Source organism: Mirounga angustirostris, unplaced genomic scaffold (genome assembly GCF_029215605.1).
Source record: "Mirounga angustirostris isolate CCGP_5_RB_7025 unplaced genomic scaffold, mMirAng1.0.hap1 SCAF_3, whole genome shotgun sequence".
Taxonomy (NCBI): domain Eukaryota; kingdom Metazoa; phylum Chordata; class Mammalia; order Carnivora; family Phocidae; genus Mirounga; species Mirounga angustirostris.
The window spans coordinates 153,277,125-153,294,677 of NW_026991711.1; the positions used below are offsets into that span (position 1 = coordinate 153,277,125).

The following is a 17,553-nucleotide window of genomic DNA, read 5'->3' on the forward strand; positions in this document are numbered from 1 at the left end:
AAATGTGCACATATACACTAGCATGCTTTCAGAAGAATCATACCAATATTCTGTGAAATTAATATATAAATAAAATATGACCTGGGATGAAATTAGCAGTATGCACAAAAAGGAAAAACACAATCCTTCCCTTCTCAAACCTGTTGATTTTAACATCTTTCTAGACCTACATTACATCATCTGGAGCGTAAAGTTATTTCAAATTTGGAAAACATGAGAGAATAGTAGGACCCAACTTCCTACAAAAGACAGTACATATGAATTTTGAAGATTTACGTTCATTCCATTGTTAAAGAGACAACATCCTTTTAAACCTCCTTGGAGAAATATTTGTAATGTCTTTTATTTATTAAGAAGAATCCAGCCTTAACACAGTAAACTATGTTTTTATATTATTTGAAAATATTAGAAAATAAAAATATTGTGAAGATAGGACATATTATTCCAGGATATATGAAACTCTTTAGAATTGTGATTTAAGGAATGGAATACTTGAGTTAATACTGCAAATATTTTATTTCTAAGCATGTAGTTTTTCCCTTCTCTTCATTCTCTTTGGCATTCTTCCTGTCCTGTTTCTCTTATTTTCCAACTTCTCCTTCTTAGTTTTCTTTCTCTGATAGTCCTGGCTTTTCTACATCTTACTTTATTAGCTGACTATTATAGTCTTTAGATTTTTTTCCTTCATTTTCACTAAGACACTGGTTTCTACTAAGTGAATAACAAACTGGACCTTCTCTTTCACCTTTTTTTAAAAGTGGGTTTTTTTTTCCTTAAAATATAAAGTAGTTATGTCTTTAGCTTAAATACATATGTATATTATATATCACACACTTGAAATACAATCATTAGCTTCACAGAGTTCTGTGGAAATTCAATATGGTACTGGTACACTATTCAGCAAGCTTATGGAATGACAAAAAATGAGTCACATTTCATGACTAAGATCTTAAGTAGCCTCTGGTTTTTCTAACTAAGCCAAACTGATCAGCGTTTTGCAGCTGCTCCATTTCTTCTTCCATGCAGTCTTGGAGAAATTCTACAAAAATAGAACCTAAGAACAAGTTAGAAGTAGAGCTCCTGACAGGTTGCCTTCAGAGTAAATCTTGGCCGTGTGTGCACACTATGTCGTAAATGGTGGCTGCTTGGACAAGGACACAGCAGAGACTGGACAGTGCTGGAGGTGTGTAGAGGCTGTCTGCACTCTGGTTACCCACTTAAACGAAAGCACAGGCTGGGCCCAGCGGGCTGTGCACTTAGGCGGTCTGGTCCACCTGGAGCACCGCAGGCTGCACTGCGTCCTCATCGGACCGCTCTGCATCCTCAGACGTTAGCAGGTAGCCCCCCTCATAGCGAACCTTCTGGGCCTGTTCCACGGCCACCGACTCCTCTTCTTCATCTTCCTTAATTGTCAAGTCGATGTTGCTATCCAAGCCCGAGTTGCTCCCCCTGGAGGCTGCCCTCCCTGCATCCCCCTCCTTGCTCTTCCCTTCCCCCGCAGCACTGGGCTGGGACGTTTCAGAGAGACCCTCCGCGATTGAGCTCTCTTCCGGCTCATCCACTATCTGGTCGCTGCTAGGCATGTCTTCTGACTTGGTCTCATTTTCTGCGGGGCTCTCTCCCTCTCGGACTTTCTTTCGACCGAAGGTGAGGGGAGAAACCTTGAAGGGGGAGCTTTTCCCAGAGGATATCTTCTGGTGATTGGAAGTGAGGGATTTCTTAATCTTCTCTCTCCTCTCTGCAGATACGATCTTTGTGCCCAGCTTGTTCATTTTTTTCTCGATGTTCTGGCGAGAAAATGCTTTCTTGAGGCTATCCACTTTCCGGAGGCTAGATCTTTTTATTTTCTCTGCCCTACTTTCTTCCATCTTTTCCTCCACACTGTCTTCCAGGGCCTCCTCATCGTGGGGCAATTCATCATCTGAGGAGAGGTCCACCGTGTGCAGGGTTTCCTCCAGAGACTTGTTTTCATCAGCAACCTCCTCCTTCTCTTCCGCTGGGCTGGAAGCCGGCTCTTTCACAAACACACTGGCAGGGATCTCATTTTCTTCCTGAAAAGATGGACAATGTAGATTTCATGTTAATAACAGAGTTCACAAATGTCCCGAAATGCTGTAATTTGCTGTGTCGGTATTTCTGGCTCAGGGGGATGATAGAAACGAAACCTTTGTGGCTTCAGTTTTCTAGAACATGAGGAGTTAATTCTAAACTGATCAGGTCATCCCCTAGGCTAGATAAGGGGCAAGGGCTGCTTACTGGGAATCTTAGGAAGGCAGGTGGCAAAGGGCTGTATCAGTGACAGGCAGCAGGGGAAGTGGGCTGTGCTTCTGACAGACCAGGAAGTCGCCCAGATAAAGGAGCTAAAGTAAGTTACTGTGAACCCCAGAGGCCTCTCTCTCCGGTCCTCCTTCAAGGTCAGATGGCTCTGTCCCTGCCAAAATCCCACTGCAAAAGAGCCTGGAGGCCGAGTTAGAAGATAAAAGATGGGGGCAAGGGAGAGGACTGGGAAGTCCTCAGGTATCGGACACCATGTAAAGCCTTGATCGGGTTCCCTCCCAGTTACGAGTCAGAAGTAAAAGTATGGTCAACCTTGGGGTCTGTTCGAAACTGCACACTAATTTTTCTGATGACCTAACTTTAGAGTAAGAGAAGCAAGGGCCAGCCTTACTGGGGGCCCACCCCTGCCCTGTGGTTTAGGATATCCTTTGTGGGCATTAATAAGCAGAGGTGGCATGCCATGGCCATTTTCAGAGTCGTGAGCAGGAATTCTGAAGTAGCTTATCAAGGCTCTATTGTTATCCAGGGCTTCCTTGGGCAAGAATACTTTGGGCCCCCCCCTAGAGCTAAGAGTGAGGAGAGAGCTCAGGAATCTGCCCCCTTCCCTGCACGATTTCCAGCATACCTCTTCCTCCAGCTTCTAGCATACAGGCAAAGGTCTGCCCCTCCCTGTGTCTCGGGGAGCAGAGCCCGAGAACGTGCCTCCAGAGTGCACGGGCAATGGTGCTCCAACACGACGTGGGTGGATAGAAATCCAGACAGACTTGGTCACCCAGCATAGGAATCCCTTTCATTTCTTAAATAAATCTTTGAATACTGGACTAACGAGAGCCAGCCAGCAAGGGGTCTTCACATGTTCACGGGAAGAAATGGCACAGTAGAAAGAACGTGTGACAGGAGCCTGAGTCTCAGTCTCTGCTGGATTGCTGAATGGCTGGGTGGCTTTCAGCAAATAATCTCCTTGGATCTCAGTTTTTTCTGCATATGAACAAGAGGATTTGACCTCAATGAGCAGCCTTCAAACTGCACTCCAGGGACACTTGGGGCTCTGTAGGCATGCCGAGGTGGGCCGGCTTCAGAGCCCAGGCCCACCCTGGCTTCAACCAGAGCTTTGATGTCTGGATTATATCGTGGACTGCCCAGTGGACTCTCAGGTTGAAAAATAACCAGATTTTGTACATTTAAAAGTCGATCTGGGATCTACACTTCCTGTAAAGTTTGTGTTAACAGTAAGAATTTCCCTTCTTGTTTTGCAATTTTGATTGACCAGAAAGTCAGTAACATTGGGGTTATGATCAAACACATGCTGTAGGAGTGTACCTGCCTGCATACTTTCTAACTTTTTGCTTACAAAAGCTAAATGAACAAAGTTTGATTTAGAGAAACTGAAAAGTCCCTCCCATTATTAACCACTGAATAGTATAACTGTGGTACTCTGAAAAGATACAGCCCCGTGTCTTCCCCTCACACACACCTACTGGTACCATGGTCCTTTCCGTAAATTGGTTACAAACAAAGGATAAAGTCTTGGGTAGAGGTAAATAGCAGAAAATCTGGTTAAATAGAATTTCCGTTAGAGTAAAGAAATCACAGATTCCGTTTCTCAAAGCTCTCTCCACAACCACCCATTTTGAATGTAATAGAAAGTGTCAGGAACACAGTATAAAAGACAAAGAAAAAAAAAATTGAAAGGAGTATGGGGTTCCCATGAGTCGTTGATGACATAGACTTTTCCAGAGAGTGACTTCCCCATGTTTCAAGTCTTACCTTGCTGTTATTTCGCTGGCATGTACTCCCCATGAGCGTGGCAATTTTTGTCTCTTGTTCACGGTTAGACCCCAGTGACTAGAATACTTCCTGGCAGCTCAATAGCCATTTCCTGAATGAGCACCTGTTGGCTAAGGTGGCTTTCTAAGAAAGGCCTGTGGGTGACTGCAATAGAAATTAGCCCTACCCTTTGGGTAGGCTTGAGGACTACAAAAGAATGGGCTTAGCTCTGTGTCTTAGAAGGAAGTTCGTTGACTGTAGCTCCATTGGGAAATGAGGAGAACCTCAGCCTAAGGGGCACAGTGGTTTCCATTTTTAAGGAAGGATGTCATTCTCAGTGGATGAGCATCACCGGAAGGGAGGCCCACTATAGAGAGAGCTAAGGTCCCAATGCTTATTAGTCTAGAAGCAAAATTACTTCTGGGGTTTGACGAGAGGGCTGGGAGATTTTGACAGGAGCTGTTTGCAGAAACCAAGAACTCAGTGAAATGTTACTGCAAGTCCTCAGTGCAGGAAGCAGAAATTTGGGTGGGAAACTACAAAAATAAGCCTTGGTTCCCAGAGCAGAGATACATTTTGTATGGTCTAAGCTCTCGGGAGGTAATCAGAGGGTTACCCTGATGACTTCCCTTTCTTCAACCTTAACAGAGAGGGAAACATAGTAACTGTACTTAGAATTAAACAATGCTGCCTTTTTTCTTAAATGTGCGTTTTGTTATTAAGACAGCATAGTTCCTGTTGAGTCGGAAACTCTGGTCTTGCTCGTGACATGTCCTTTGGGGACAGGTTTGAGGAAAGTGCAAGGTCAGGTGAGTCAGCAGTGACGTCTGGTAGATACACATGGCACGTAGAAGCACAGCTGAGGGATGGAGGAAGACCTGTTGAACTCCTTCCTCCAAGGAACGCCTGGGACCTTGATTCAAGAGCGCTTACGCCAACTCTGAAAATAAACCCAGTGGCAACAGACATAATCCAGAATGAGCTGGCTGTGGAAACAAGTGAGATAAGTCTTTTTGCCTAACTGCTTTATGCTTCTGTTGTCACTGTTATTACTTGAGCCGTATTCTGTGTTCTGTCTGCCGGACAGCGTTTATTCTACGGCGGCCCATGGCATCCAGTCTGAGGGCAAGCCCCTTCCTTTCCTGTCTGAGCACACGCAGTCTTACCTTTCCGTTCTGCGTCTGTAGAAGCAGGAAAATATGAACACTTCTTCAAAATCTCTCGTGCTTGCCCTGTGTTGGACTATGAAGTAGCTGTTCCGATGGTGGAAATTCAGCTGGCATTTCAGACAGCAGACCTTCTAGAACTGCACCGTTCTCAGGGGCCCAGTCTTCCCTGCACATGGGCCATTGCTCGGTCCTCTCACGGGTCCTCATGGAAACATTTGACGATAGCTCACCCGTCTACAGGTGAAGGGACACTTCCCCTTCAGCCTCCCGTCCTCATGGTTTTGATCTGCCTTCTCTCACAGAGTCCAATACCGACGGCTCCTTCCGGGGGGAGGGCCAAGCTTACGGACTCAGTTCCATCACTGCTGGACTCTGCTAGTTACTCATGTATCTTCTTCGGGTTTGTGACTCCTTAACGTGGCATGAGGAATCCTTGGTGGGCTGCAATCCTTTCTTGGCCCTTCTACCTAGTAGTCCCCCAAGAGTGGCGGACTGTTTGCCCGACAGATTTCTTTTCAAAAAGGTACTCAGCCGTCACTGAGTTGCCACTGCTCCAGGTTCTAACCTTTCACGAGAACCCGTAGGAGTTTTTCAAAGGAAGGGAGAATTAAACAGCCCACTTCAAACACATATGAATGATGTGCTTGCAGCACAAAAGAGAAAAGGAATGGAAAGAATTCTTGAGAAGTGGCATTCTTCCTTACGCTCTAGCTTGTTGGCTATTTATATTGATTCTCACGAACTAACTGTCCTGGTTGTGCATGCAGATATCAACACAGAGAAACTTGCCGACTTGCCAAGCACCTCTCGGGTTGGAGCTCATGGAAGCAAATCTTTGCTCATATACAGAAGCATACACTTTGAAAGAGAAGGAGATTCTATGACCAGCGTTAGAAAAGGAAGCCTAGAGACAAAGCTTGAATGAGGCGAGAGAAGCCAGCAATCTATCTGTTCTTTTGTCCCTAACTTAGGATCCCTGTCGTTAGAAGAAATTAACTACAGTTGTCATAGTCCCACAGGGATGTGGTGGCATCCTGAAGGGATATGAGGACCATAAATTTGTGTCCATGGGATGTTTTATCCAATAATCTCTAAATACTAGTTATTAAAATGGAACTATACCCACCTGACATTCTGATTTATAGGTCTCTTTTACACATTGATGGTTTTCTCTAATTTGTGTTTCTGCGGTATAGATTGCCAAGTGGATAAAGCCATTGATTAGAACTGCACCCCTAAGCCAGCTGTCGGTAGACTCAGCAAGTCATAAGAATAAAATGCATTAGTTATAATCCCTGAGCAGCCTTTCACATTGTGGAGGATTTAAAAGTTTCATTATTTTTCAGTGTTATCAAGGGTTCAATTCTTTTTTAAGATCACACTGGCTAGGTATTCTTTGTTACCCACTAAACAAAACAAAACAAAAAACCCCAAAAAACAAAAAACTAAAAAAACCCCACCACAAAACGGAAAACAAATCATTCTGAATTATTTAAAAGCTGGTGAAGAAAACCCAGTAAACATGAACTTTGCCATAGTGGGAATACAGTGTTTGTTTTTACTCATTTTACCATTCAACTCTATAATTTCTATTATTAGTAAAAGGAAACCTTGCTAGTCACTTTCTCAGGGCCTCTCTTTCTTTGATATAAAGTGAGGTTAAACTAAATGATTATTAAGGTTCTTTCCAGCTCCAAGATGTTCGGTTTTTTGATATTAATGTAAATCCCATGAAAAATAATTAACAAATTTCAGACGAGATCTCCCAGTGAACTAACGCCAAATAGGTTTCATTTCATGCAAGAGTCCAAACTGTAGGACCTGAGATGCCCTGGAGAATGTCTTTCATTCATTCAATTCTAACAGATCCAGATTGCAAAACAATGGACGGGGCCACATTTACGTGGAAGGACTGCATCTGAGAAACAGTCTAGTTTTTTAATAAATGAGAGAAAGTAATGATTCTTTTGAAGAAACAATAATCAGTTATTCACTTAACATGCCTGAGGCAGTGCTCACATTCAGTAAGTGCAAATAATAACAATGAGAGTATTTTGTTTATCTCGGAAACTCAAAGGGCACAGGATAAGTCACACATCAAAACCAATTCCCCATTATGGGAACGTTAATCAATGTGACATAAACATGGTGAGTTTTCACATAAACGTGTCTTTGATTTTCTGTATTCCCATTTCTTCTACAGCTGTAAAAATTTAGCGGTTTTCAGAACAGTGGCTTTGGATAAAGTACCGTCTTTAAGAAAAAATCAACTTTAAAATAGTCTGAAGATGTTACACTTTTAGCACTTTTCTCAAATTCTGATCTCATCGAAGGAAGCCAAATGATGAAGATTTGAACACACTGATAGGCCTGATTCTCCATGAATGTGTCCACAGCAAACACCCAACCTCTATTCTTTTCACCCAATTTCACAATTTTATGTGGATGAAAGTGTAAGCTGTCCATGAGTACTCTCATTTTGTTCCCTAGATTGGAAATCATTCCCAAACTGCTTTTTCAGATAATCATTGCTAGAACCTTAAGGCATGAGTGGGTGCCACCCCCTCATGGCCAGTTGCCTACGAGGTTCTAGGCTCTTCAATCAACAGAGAAAACTCCCTTTTAATGGTAAATTCACTGATTTCCTGTCTAAATTCCATTTTTAGGTAAAGATAGCCATACTTACAGGAAAAGCATTAGTCTTATTAGTCTTTAGCATTTGCTTTTAGATCACCAATCCCTCTGAGTCTTATTTCATTTATACTGGGTCTTGTCACAGTATTTTGAATTCAAACATTGATCTTAAGCTATTATAAAGTAATGTAAAAAGAAAAGCTGCTAAGTTTAACAAGGATTTTACAATTCTTTCATTGCTCAAAGGGAGATGAATATTCTCCAGTTTTAGAGACTACTGGCTATAATCTGAAGTAATTGCCAAAGGCATGAGAGGCTTTAAAGCCACAACGATGTGGAAAATTCAGCATGCATTTAAATAAATAAATAAATAATATATTTTATTTTTATTTTTTTTTTTAAAGATTTTATTTATTTATTTGAGAGAGAGAGAGCGAGACAGCGGTGGGGAGGGGCAGTGGGAGAGGGAGAAGAAGACTCCCCGCTGAGCAGGGAGCCCACTTGATCCCGGGACCCCAAATTCATGACCTGAGCTGAAGGCAGATGCTCAACCAACTGAGCCACTCAGGCACCTAATAAATAATGTATTTTTTTTAAAGATTTTATTTATTTATTTGACAGAGAAATAGCGAGAGCAGGAACACAAGCAGGGGGAGTGGGAGAAGGAGAAGCAGACTTCTTGCCAAGCAGGGAGCCCGATGTGGGAGTCGATCCCAGGACCCTGGGATCATGACCTGAGCCGAAGGCAGACGCTTAATGACTGAGCCACCCAGGCGCCCATAAATAATGTATTTTAAATAGGACAAATTAAGGACAAAGTTTGGAATTTTAAAAAATGCTAATGTGTAAGTACCTAGTAGACCAACCAACTGAGTGACCAACCAAAGAGCACCTGCAGATTTTGGAGGACAACAGGACTTTACAAACTGGAAACCTAATTGTCTGAACACTACTGTACTAAATATGCTCAAGTAAAGCGACAGATTTTCTTTACTCTTTTTTTAAATTTCACATCAATTTTTTTTTTGTTTTAAATTAGAAAACCAATGAATTTAGTAAAGGAAAGTCTAGCATAGGGTTCGAGTGGACTGAAAATGACAAATTACTTATAATGCGGTACCTGGTGTATTATCTGCCTCCTTACTCTCTTACCCACCCTCTGCCACTCTGAAGACTGCTGCCACTAGAAGGGTCTATTTTGGGCCGGCCCTTTGGGCAGAGTCCTTTGCTCTCATGGTATGTTGGGACATAATACGGATTTCAACATGATAGTTGTCATACAATGTCCCAACTAAAGCATAAGCAAAATAAGTCCCAACTAAAAAGCATAAGCATAGCTGTTTTAAGGTCTTGGGTAGGGTGGGGTCATTTTTTACTCAAGAGCCATATTTCTAACCAAGCAAAAGTATAGCCTCCACTCTGTGCAAATGCATTTCAGATACACCCAGGAAGAGCTTCTATTCCTTGAGACACCATGCCAGTCACCAACCATTTTAAATAGATTATTCCAGTCACCCCTCACCCTGTAAGAGAGGCAGGAAGGAAGAAGCCTTCATGTTTAAGAGCACACACTGGAATCAATTACATGTGAGTTCCCATCCCGGCCACACTGCTTGCTTACCAAATAACGTCAAACAAGATAGCAACATCTTTGAATCTCAGCATCCTCATCTGTAAATTGGGGGCAAATGAGATAATACACAGAAAGACACTTAGAGCATGCAGGGCTTACTAAAAGAGCTCAACAATGTTTTGTTCCTATTAATATCCTCAGGGTTCAGATGAGAAAACAGAAGCTTGGAGAAGCTACAAAGTGTGCACAAGATCACATAGTTGGCAAGCAGTGAAACTAGAATATGAACCAGTGTCTATGTGACAAAACAGAGCTTCTCAACCCCGAAACTGGAGCACTCTCTAGCACAAGTCAGAAGTTCACCCACTGGCATAATTACTACCCTGGAGACCCTACTTTAAGAGAAAGAACAACCCTTCCACTAAGAGACTGCACCTGTATGTGTTTTTGTCGAAATAATCATCTTACAATGTCTTGAGAGTTGAGATTTCTAATATCTTTCAGGCTACTAAAGCGTCTTCCGTGGCTTAAGAAAGGTCCAGTTCCTTGACTTTAGTTCCTGGTCTCCCAAACTGTTCTTTCAAAAAAAAAAAAAAAAAAAAAAAAGGGTCCTTGGGGGCAGCTTGCTAAGAGGTGCAGAATGGAGCCTGAACACATTGCTTTGGATTCTCTTAGCTTCCACCTTGCTCTTGAGAACCCCTGTTTCACCTTTTACTCACTATATGGAGAACTGCTACCATTTCTGGCTACAATTTCACACCTGTCAATCCAATGTGGCAAAACAGGAGACTGTGGTAGGGCTCAACGGCAGCCCCAGTCTTTAAGTTCCCCAACCGTTGTTTTTTTTAAATTTCAGAGTTACAATTCTCTTGAATTTTTAGTCACATATCTTCTCCTTCCCCGCCCCCAACATCTACAGAACATCCGTGGCAAAATGAAACATAAACTGATCCTGACAAATTATGATTTTCCTCTGCTAGGTACCTCCCCCGCCCCCTTAACTAAGGGATAGAGGACAAGAGATAATCTCCCCGATTCATATGGGAAGGAGGAAAATTTTCTTTGACGACTCAGATTTAAACATGTCTGTACATGTTTGGTTTTGTTTGGAGATCAGTATTTAATTTAGAAATGCCTTGAGAGCTGAGATTTCTAATATCTTTTAGGCTAATAAAGTAAGGATCTTATATGGCTTAAGAAAGGCGCCGTCACCGTATCTCTTTTCAGTTCATCTGGTGCATGAAAAGCTATTCCATTTGCATTAAAAGCTAAAAAATGTCTGGGCTGCAAGAGTCTGCAAGGTATAGGAGGACATCAGCTGCCTGAAGCTTTACATCAAGTGCAATTTGGGGAGGACAAAAAAGCATCCAGATGAGCCTTTCCTTTTATGGAGGGAAGGAGGCTTAGGTTCTAACTTGGCAGAGCAGATTCATTTAGAAAAAAGAAGGCTCCCTCGGTTTAAATTCCAATTTCTAAATCTCCCTTGGGAGATGAAGGCTCTTCTTGTGTGCCTTTCACAATCAAACAGTTGGTTATAGCCTCTCCCCTCCATGGCTTTGAAATCCTCTCCTATTCACTTGGTCACAAGGAGACAGCCCTGGGGCAGGGATGGCAGTCGCTTCCTGGGCTCTGCCGTTGGCTGTGTTCCACTGGGCCGAAGGGCTTCCAGCATTAGGCAGGGCCGTCCTTGGATTCACAAACGCCCGCCACTTGGCCGAACAACAGCCCCACGCAATCTCCCTGTCCCCAGATACCCTCTTGCTACATTAATTGCATCATTGATGCATTAAAAAAAAAAAATTAAGTGTCCTGTTAATTCTAAGGCAACCATTTACAAGAGAAAATATTCAAGACTAGCCTTTGTAACTATAACTGATGACACTGCTTGTATTTTACTTTCCAGTTGTGGTTTCCCTGAGTGATAGGACGCCTACCTAGTGCGTTTGTAAAGAGTTACCCTCTATATTTTTAGTGCATCAGTGGCTAGAAAATAACAAAGACTGCTTTGGCCAAAAGGAATCTTGAACAGACGAGTTCAACTCTAATGGAATCAGCCTTCAATACTTGGTTAGTCCCCCAAACACTGGTAGCTTTTAGCCAAAGAGACACCTAAAACAGTCATGAATTTGACTTCTTGGTGAAAAAAATCAACTCACGTGATTATCTCATTTCCACAGAGTTAATCAACAGCCACGGAATTAATATGCCCTGTCCAGCTAACAGCTGCAGTCAAAGCCCCTAGTTCATAATGCAGAGAGGCAAATGAACTGGACTAGGGTGCATGCACCTGCTCACCTTCCCAACCTGTATGGACTGCCTCGAGGTGCTCCCTAACAAATGACCCCGGCCTACTAGCCCCTGGGGCATCTGCCTTGGGTTGTGGCTGCAGTGACCTGAGAAATTCCAGCCCTGTGTGCAGATTCCACAGCCTCCTGCTGAAGAGGATGGGGGTGGGGGGGGGGGGGGGGAGAGACAACGCCGTGTGTGCGTGTGTGTGTGTGTGTGTGTGTGTGTGTGAGATCCCTGCCAGGCAGGACAGATGTACAAATGGCCATGAGAGCCAGGCTGGCTGAGATCACGAGTGTTGAGGAGTCCCAGCTGGGTGGGAGGAGGAGTAGGGGGCACTGACCTGGAAGATGAGCACTTTGAAATGGTTGCGCCTGAGGAGCTGGGCGTGGTTGTTCTCCAGCCGCTTCACCTGCGCGCTCTGCCTGTCCATGCGCTCCCTGACCGCCCTGGTGTGAGCGCTGACCTTGCGGGACTTCTCCAGCAGCTTGCTCACCGTGTTGCTGGTGGAGGCCTGGTATTTGGAGAGCTTGGTGAGGTCGTTCTGGATGCCCTTCACGGAGCCCTCGAGGCTGATCTGCCGCTGCTCCATATGGTGCTGGTTCTCCTGCACCGCGTCCAGCATGTTCACCAGCTTGTCCAGGAGCGTGAGCACTGTGACGGCGTTCACCTGCGCGTTGTCCCGGATGGCCTCCTCGGTGCTCCCCAGGTTCAGGCTGGGGCTCGGCGTGGAGGAGGGCGCTAGGCTGGGGCTGGCTGGCTTCTCTTGCCACGTGGCAGAGCCCAGGTGCTGAAACTTCTCAGCTTGTGCAAGGTCCTCCCCCATGGCTGGACAGGTGGGAACGTGCTTCTCCGGCAAGAAGGACGGCAGTGGGGCTGCAGAGAGAGGCCCGCTGGCCTGAGCTCAGAGCACTGCTCTCCAGGACTGGCAGAGGTTCAGACAGGCAACAACTGGCTACACTGATCAGGGGAACTGCATTCCCACTGCTCTTAAAGGCCCTACTCCACCCAGTGGGAGGCGAAGTTTACAGAGCTGAGAACCACTCAGGGTTCAGAAGCAGGGGCACACTTCCTAACCTCGTGCTCCTTGGCACGGGGGCACTTTCCTGCAGGTGTCGCTTTTTTCCCTCCTCCTCTATCCCTTTATAAAAGAAGTCCAATGCCATGTTTTAATCATGACTTCATCTAGAGGCGGAGAAAAACATGCGAATTTGGCTCAGCTCCACAGCCTCCAATTGGCTAAAGCTAGTAAACTTTTCTCAGGCTGCTATGCTACGGAGGCAACACAGCACGTCTGTGTGTGCGTGTGTGTGCGCGCGCGTGTGCGCGTGTGCGTGTGTGTGTTTTCCTGGATACAGTTTATTGTAACGGAAAGTATTGTTTGCATTTGCCCTAGAAGGACTGATGGGCTGCAGGAGGAATGGTGTCCTCCTGGGAGGGGCCGCCACGTTTAAAGGGTACTTGCAGCCAAGCTTGTATTGTGAGTTTTTAATTTCCAAAGGAATGGAAGTAACCCCGATAATGACAAGGAAAAACAGCCCAATGCTTATTACTCTTGCAACTGGGTGTGCAAAAGAAGTTGAAAAAGCCTGAATTTCAGGAATGTGAAAACATGCACCGCTGTTTTGTACTGTTTTGTACTGGTTATCACATAATAGAAGGTGAATTTTTTAAAAAATATAAAGTTTCTTTTGAGAAGTAAAACTGAAAAAAGAAAAAACAAGACAAAAAAAGGTGTAGTCTCCTTAAGAACTACCATGCTGATTTGGCTTAGCGAATTCTGAATCTGTGCCGAGAGCTTTTCTCAAATACCTATCTCTGCGAGTCATTTATTGACACGTGCCCACAAGTGTAACTGTCGGGCAGGTTGAGTCGGAGTTTCTGAAGTGCTTCTAATGTTTGACATTTCCAAATTCCCGTTCAGTGAAGTGGCACACCTGTTCTGAAACACGGCCCTCCTCAGCTGAGCCCTTGGGACGCGGGGCTTATTTCCTAAAACGACTTTACATGCTTGAATTGGTTTTAAATGTATCCAGCCTTTCAGAGTGCTTTCAGCAGGAAGTTTGTAATAGGCCTGCTATGAACAGTCTTGAGAAGAACGAATGCCATCTCCTATTGGGTGAGGGATGGATAATGGAAAAGCACCGTTCTTCAGTGGGAAAAACCTACACGCAAGCCGATCAATCAGTGGGTCATTTGTTGTCACATTTACTGAATTTGTGAGTCCCCACTATCTGCTTACTTTTAGGTTTGAGGAACTTTCCAGGGGATGTTAGTAAAGCATGATCTCAGGCTACACCTGCTACTTAGGGAGACGAATTGAAGATTTTTACAGAGACCCCTAGTTTCCTCAGATAATTGGTACCCCAAATCCACTTAAAATGAATCTGTTAAAATAGGGATAATGAAAGTGAGAAGATTTGGGGGTGCCTGGGTGGCTCAGTTGGTTAAATGTCTGCCTTCGGCTCAGGTCAGCCCCTCGTCGGGCTCCCTGCTAAGGGGGAGTCTGCTTCTCCCTCTGCCCCCCACTCCCCGCTCATGCGTGCTCTCTCTCTCTCTCTCAAATAAATAAATAAATAAATAAATAAATAAATAAATAAATAAATAAAATCTTTAAAAAATTGGAAAGATTTGGTTGAAACTTGATCTTTAAACAATGTAAGAAAATTATTAAAATTAATTGACTCACATTTAACAAAATTTAGTTGGTCAGTGTTATGTTAACTTTTAGAACAAAGAATGAATCGAGTGTTGACTTTGAGCAGCATAATTTTCTAACAAAATTACACGGTATCATGATACAATGTCCTTTTACATTTGACTTCTGCGGGCAAATCATAAAAAGGGTCATTACTGCAAAAATATTTGAGGACTCCATCAGTTTTCCAGGAGCCTCTCTTCAATTTTGCCATTCAAATCATTCCCTTTTGAAGCACTTACTGTGCCATCATCTGCGTAGTTTTTTCTTCTTCGAATGTTAACTGTTCCAGCTGCAGATTCTCATTTGTCAGAGGACTTGTCCATGACTCAAGGGTTTCTTTAACATTACCTTCATCAACTTCATGATTTCTTACGTATTTTGAAAGATTTTCAATTTCACATTTTAATCACTCTGCCCTGATTTTGCATTGATTTGCATTGATTTTTCATTGCCTTGTTAGATACTGCATCATCAGTTAGATGAGTGGAGACACTGGAGACATGAAGTTGAGGTGGGAAAAAGAGAGAAGCTTGTTAGACAGGAAGAAAAGTTTGAGATTATTTATGTTTTAAAAGTAATTTTGAATAACTCCAGTAACAGAACTATTTTCTATTGCTGTGTAACAAACCAGCCTGAAATTCAGTGACTGAAAACAACAACAATCAAGCTTTATTTACTCATAATTCTGTGACTGGCTCGGCAGGGCTCAGTTAGAACGGATCACCTCCACTAGGCATGCTCATTCACCTGTAATGGATTCCAGGATGGTCTCAATCACATGTCTGGCTCCTTAGCTAGATTGAGTAGACTGCTGGGATTTCTCTCTCCGTCTTCAGCCTCCAGGGACTCTCCTCTGATCTTTCTAGTAGGGAAGCCAAACTTCTTCACATGGTGCCTCAGAATTTCCAGGGATTGGAAGCAAAAGCTTCAGGATCCCTGAAGACGAGGTTGTGGAGCTCTCCCCTTGTCACTTCCATCACATTATATTGGTCCAAGACTAAACTCAAATTCAAGGAGGCAGGAAATAGGCTCTCCCTCTTTATGAGAGGAACAGCAATGTCCCATGAGAAAGGGTCAGTGTCATGGGGGAGATTGCTGTAGCCATCTTTGGAAACAATCTACCTCAACACGAATGCATTCTTCTTTCAAAAGACTATTATAAATAAACCTGAAGGCCCATTTAATCACCATTTTCATCCCATTCCCTTTCACCTCTTAATCAGAAGTAATCATTTTTATGGATTTGGAGTATATCCTTTGGAAATTATATTTGTATGTGATCCTAAGTGAATAGTTTTATGTTGTGATGTAATTTGCTTTCTTGCACAACTTTATAATCAACAGGGACTCTGTATAATGGGGACTTGTCCTGTACAAAACAGCATGGAACCAGGTAATAGACTGGGACGCAAACTCTAAGGGCATCAAGCGTTTGTATAAGTGAAAGCAAAGGCAATAAAAGAAAGCACTGTTGATAGGTTAGAATTTGGGGTAACCCTGAGTCACCGTTTAGTTGACCTAAAATTAAGTCCTATTTCTGTCTGGGAGGAATTAGAAAAATTTGGCAATCAGCTCCTAGAAGAAAGTTTTAAAAAATTAAATCCACTTATTACATACTAATGTGTTCCTTAGGTACTAGGTAGTAGAGTTTAGACTTGAGACAAGGGCAGATAAGAGTCTCCTAGAGATTTTTGAACGTGTGAAAGTGATTTGTTTAAGAACTGGTGTGGCAATGAATTAGGCAGGTAAACAAATACTGGATATGGACGTCCAGGTGTGGTGCTGGAATGGGATACTATGAGGGCTTTTGTCACAACAGGGTATGGTTAGGGATCTGAATCCTCCAACTGACCCCCAGCTGCCTGCTGTTACCTCAGCTGTCTAAATCATATAAGCACAGAGGTTATTCCAGGAAAATCCTACTTTATTACTGGCCAGGGCATTGGTCTCGATCTCTATTTCCCATTTTGGATCATTAGTAAGGTTTAGCATAATTTCTATGCCAGAGGCAGCTCAGTGACCCTCTTGGTTGGCCTTTCTCATTTCAACCTGTACGGGAATCCTGAATTCTTGGTCTTAGTACTGTGGCAGTGACTAGAGTCCTGGAATGATGATCCCACAGAAAAGAAAACCCTTCTCCTCAATGGCTAAAGAATCAGAAAAGCTAAGCTGGCCACTCCATACATCTTCTCCTTTGAGCCCCATAGTGGTATTCAAAAGCCTTTCAAAGATTGAGTTGCCTCTTGAGCAGGAGGTCATGTGATTCTATTAACCACATGGAAAGAAAGAACAAAAGAAAAGGAAGGTGTCTTCCAGGAGGAAGAGGAATCTTATCACCTTTTTATTCTTCTTAATGAAAACTCTTTCTACCACCCAGCACATACTTGTGAGGTCTCCTTTATGTGGATAGCTCCTGGCTAAGAGGCAACTCTCCATTAATCTTTTATATTGATGAAAGTCTTTTGAGCAGATATACTGACAGTCTTTTGTTCTGGACTACCTTTTCAAGAATGCAGAGTGAATAGCCTTGGAAAGCAAGAAGTAGCAGAAGCTAGGATTATTTGATGTCCAGTATAATAAGCGTGATGTTTCCATCTTGGGCAAAGGTTGGGCAGATTGTTGGCAGCCTTTGATAAAAGATTGGAGTTCCCTAAACTTGGGGTTCTTCACATGTGATGCAAATCCACGGCATGTGCAGGATCCACCCATACCCACCTCTGTGTCACCCCCATGTGACGTGAGGAGGGGAGGGAAGAAGAACTGACGGGAACATGGAATTTATTTGCAGGCTGTGCCATGAGTGATAAAGTCTTTGTCTCCGGGCCAGGAGTCATGTACCTTCTGCCATGAAACTGGCAAGTTAACTTTTCTCTTTGTGGGGGTGAATGCTCATTTGACCGTATCTGAATTCTTCTGCACTGCATCCTGCAGTGGGTTCAGATGAAAGCGAGGGTATAGTTTGCAGAAGGCCTGAAGGTCTGGCCTTTTCTTTATCTTTTCCTGAGGCAACGGAGAGGAATTAAGTGTTCACTTTCACTAGAAATATTAATTAATGGCGAAACACATGTGATTACATAACCCTCATATCTCCCAACCAAAGTCCCCATATAACCTATCAGGGATGCCAGTGTGAAATACAGCGACAT

At 43.5% G+C, this 17,553-nt stretch overlaps 1 protein-coding gene across 1 annotated transcript; it reads right to left on the reverse strand.

Annotated features, from left to right (window-relative positions):
- Positions 1–716: 716 nt before the first annotated feature.
- CAVIN2 (caveolae associated protein 2) lies at positions 717–12,746 on the reverse strand. The gene is made up of 2 exons (XM_045868321.3): positions 12,050–12,746; positions 717–2,051 (listed from the first exon to the last, which is right to left on the reverse strand). Exons 1-2 carry the CDS (start codon positions 12,530–12,532, stop codon positions 1,257–1,259), a joined length of 1,278 nt encoding a protein of 425 aa, XP_045724277.1. The 5' UTR covers positions 12,533–12,746; the 3' UTR covers positions 717–1,256.
- Positions 12,747–17,553: the final 4,807 nt, after the last annotated feature.